The sequence below is a fragment of the Lactuca virosa genome, chromosome 8 (assembly GCF_052849685.1).
Source record: "Lactuca virosa cultivar CGN04683 chromosome 8, Lactuca_virosa_CGN04683_v6, whole genome shotgun sequence".
NCBI classification, from domain to species: domain Eukaryota; kingdom Viridiplantae; phylum Streptophyta; class Magnoliopsida; order Asterales; family Asteraceae; genus Lactuca; species Lactuca virosa.
The window spans coordinates 288,880,871-288,883,895 of record NC_136433.1 but is presented as its reverse complement, the minus strand read 5'-3'; the positions used below and the strand labels follow the sequence as shown (position 1 = coordinate 288,883,895).

Sequence of the window (3,025 nt, the reverse complement as noted above, 5' to 3'; positions counted from 1 at the left end):
CATTTACTAATTTAAATAAATCAAATGGGATTAAGTTTGTCAATACTTTTCAAATGAGGGACTAAAATTTTTTATTTAAATTCTAAGTTTAAGTTTTGGATTTATTTTGCAAAAAAAATCAAAAGGAGGGGTGTAATTTAAATAAATAAAATGAAAGTTTGTTGATTTTGACTTGGTTTGTAGGGTATTTTCGAGTGAGGGGTGAGTTGTGGACATTTTAAATGAAGTTTGTATGTCTTTGGAGTTTGGACTTGGTTTGAATTTTTTTTTGGAAATGAGGTAAGAAATAAATAAAAGGAATGAGAGTTTGATTTAATCAGGAGATTTGGAACCTCCTGATCTTGATCCATGCTACGTTGACCATGCAGCTAAAAAAAAACAATTTGATTCTCGGTAATGCTCAAAACGAAAGCAAGCAGCAGCCAAGTGAAGAAGGTGGAGGTGGGAGGAATTACCAAGTGGCGGAGGGCAGCGGTTGGCTGTGGTGCAGCTGGTGGCAGCAACCTCTACAGCGGCAGCAGGAGGGTGGCGGGTGTGGCTGCCCTCGTTTTTTTTCTTCTTTTTCTTGCTGGAAGACGATGGGGGAAGGAGGGAGAGAGGTGAGGGAGGTGTTAGGAGGTTGTATGGTGGTAGAGTGGTGGTATAAGGTGGTGGAATGGTAGTTTATGGTGGTTTACACCAAGAGAGATTAGAGAGATTTTGGGAGAGATTGTTAGAGAGATAGAGATCAAGAGTGAGAGAAGAGAAGCTGAAGGTTAAGCTGTGATTTATGGAGGTGATATAAGCTTCCTTTTATAGCCAAGAATGCCCACACACAAGCTTGATGAAGCCATACCTCCAACTCACTCTTGTACCACTTTGGTAAAGTTTGCACACAAAGAAGGAGAGGGGGAGTATAGAAGAAAGTGGGGAAGGCTCCAAAGGAGGAAAAATCAGATTTTTCTAACCCATGAGTCACATGTGAGCCCCACATGGGGTCACACCCCCATTAAATGCCTAAAAACACACAAAATCGGGTGCGTTGGGATCCGTGCATCGAGAATTTTTTTGAAATTACAATTAGATAGATTTTTTTTCAAGGATTCCGAAACATCAAACGGATTAATTTTTGGAGTTACGGATCTCCACGAAATTGCGTTTGAAGTTTTGCGTCTAAACGGCTCGCGGTGTCCGTTTTCGCGACTATTGTAAATATTTTTGTAAAAAATATTTCGAGTGTGAAATTAAATAATAGACTATAACCTGAGTCCAAAAACGTTATTGTAAATACCGTAGGCAAAGCGTAAGAACCTCAACGGATCGATTCGGTTTTACACGATTAAAAAAAACAGTGTTTCACCGCTTGTTTTCTTAAAACTGTCGTATCTTTTGCATACGAACTCAGTTTTGGGCGTTCTTTTTATTTTCGGAAATCGGTAAACACGTACTATAAGACTAGAATAATTTACTTCGCTTAAATTGAATTTTTACAAATTTCCCGTTTTTCAGACGTGTTCCTATGGTTACAGTTTGTGCGGTTTGATTCGTTGTACGTTTGAAAGTGCAATATCATCTAGTATAGTATTATAGTTAGAATGAACTTAATTGTCCTTCTTAAGATACACTAAAACTCAGTAATTCGGATTAAAATGAGATTCACAGATAAATTGGTCGTTATAATATTAGCCCTAAATTCCGGGTTGTCACACTTGGAGTAAGTCTTCAAAAATATCCATTCTTGATTTTTAAGGTAGATTTAGAAAAGGATTATGATTCTCTTTCTTGGGAGTATCTTCGGGAGATTATGCAGATTATGGGTTTTGGGACGATTTGTTATGGGTGGATTATGGAGCTTTTGAGATCTGTTAGAGCGCCTGTGTTGGTTAAAGGATGTCCTACTCAAGAGTTTCACATGTAGAGATGGCTGAGGCAGGGGATCCGTTATCCCTTTTCTTGTTTATTTTGGCTATGAAGCTTTTACATGTCGCTTTGGTTAGGTTGCAAATGGCTAACATGTTTAGGGGTTTTTCCATTGGTGGCATTGAGATCTTGCACCTTCTTTACATTAATAATGTAGTGTTGATCTTTACTTGGGACCCTGAGAATGCCATTCGTATCAACCATATTTTGTGTTGTTTCTTTCTTGCTTTGCGTCTTAAAATCAATTTACAGAAAGGCAAATTGTATGGAGTTGGTGTTTCTGATACTCAGGTGGAGTTAGTTGTTGATCGTATCGGTTGTGCTTATGAGGCTCTTCTTTTTATCCACTTAGGGGTGCCAATAGGGCAAAATATGTCTCGACTGAGTTCTTGGGCTTCGATTACTGATCAGTTCCAGAGTACAATGGGGAGTTGGAAAGCAAAATTCCTTCCTTTTGGTGGCCGCCTTACTTTGGTTAAGTAGGTTATGGGTTCTTTGGGTAGCTATTTGATGTTGGTTTTTCATACCCTAGTCACGGTCTTAATTCCTTAGTGGATTTGAGGGCTAGATTTTTCTTTAGGGGGGGGGGATCTTAATGAGAGACGTATGTATTAGGTGAGTTGGTACAGAGTTCTTACTTCAAGACAAGAAGGTAGTTTGGGAGTGGGTAGTGTATTCTTATTTAATAGGGATATGCTTTTTTGTTGGGTTTGGAGCTTTTACTAATATCTAGACTTGATATGGGTTAGGGTGGTCAAAGCCGTTTATACTATGGATGGGAATTCTTCTTCTTTGATACCAAGAAGTGAGGGAATGGGTCTTCGGAATGGTATTACTTGAATGCTGATTCAACTTCGTGATCGTAGGTTAGACCTTAAGGCTCTTTTCGATTAGGGTAGGATATAGGATGTCTACTTCTTTTTGGCATGACACTTAGAAGGGATATTTTCCTCTTGCAGTTTCTTTTCATAGGATACATGCATTGGATTATCTCAAGCGTGCTTCTATTAGATATTGAGTGGCAGTTGAATGAGGTATGGAGACTTTATGACGTACACCTAGAGGTGCCATTCAGTAAACTCAGTGGCATGGTTTTTTCTTTCAATGTAGAATCTCTAGTTTGATG

The 3,025-nt window shown here is 38.7% G+C and overlaps 1 protein-coding gene across 1 annotated transcript; it reads left to right on the top strand.

The window, feature by feature from the left end:
- Window positions 1–1,899: 1,899 nt before the first annotated feature.
- On the top strand, window positions 1,900–2,382 carry LOC145131604 (uncharacterized). The gene has a single exon (XM_079066275.1). It carries the CDS (start codon window positions 1,900–1,902, stop codon window positions 2,380–2,382), a length of 483 nt encoding a protein of 160 aa, XP_078922401.1.
- Window positions 2,383–3,025: the final 643 nt, after the last annotated feature.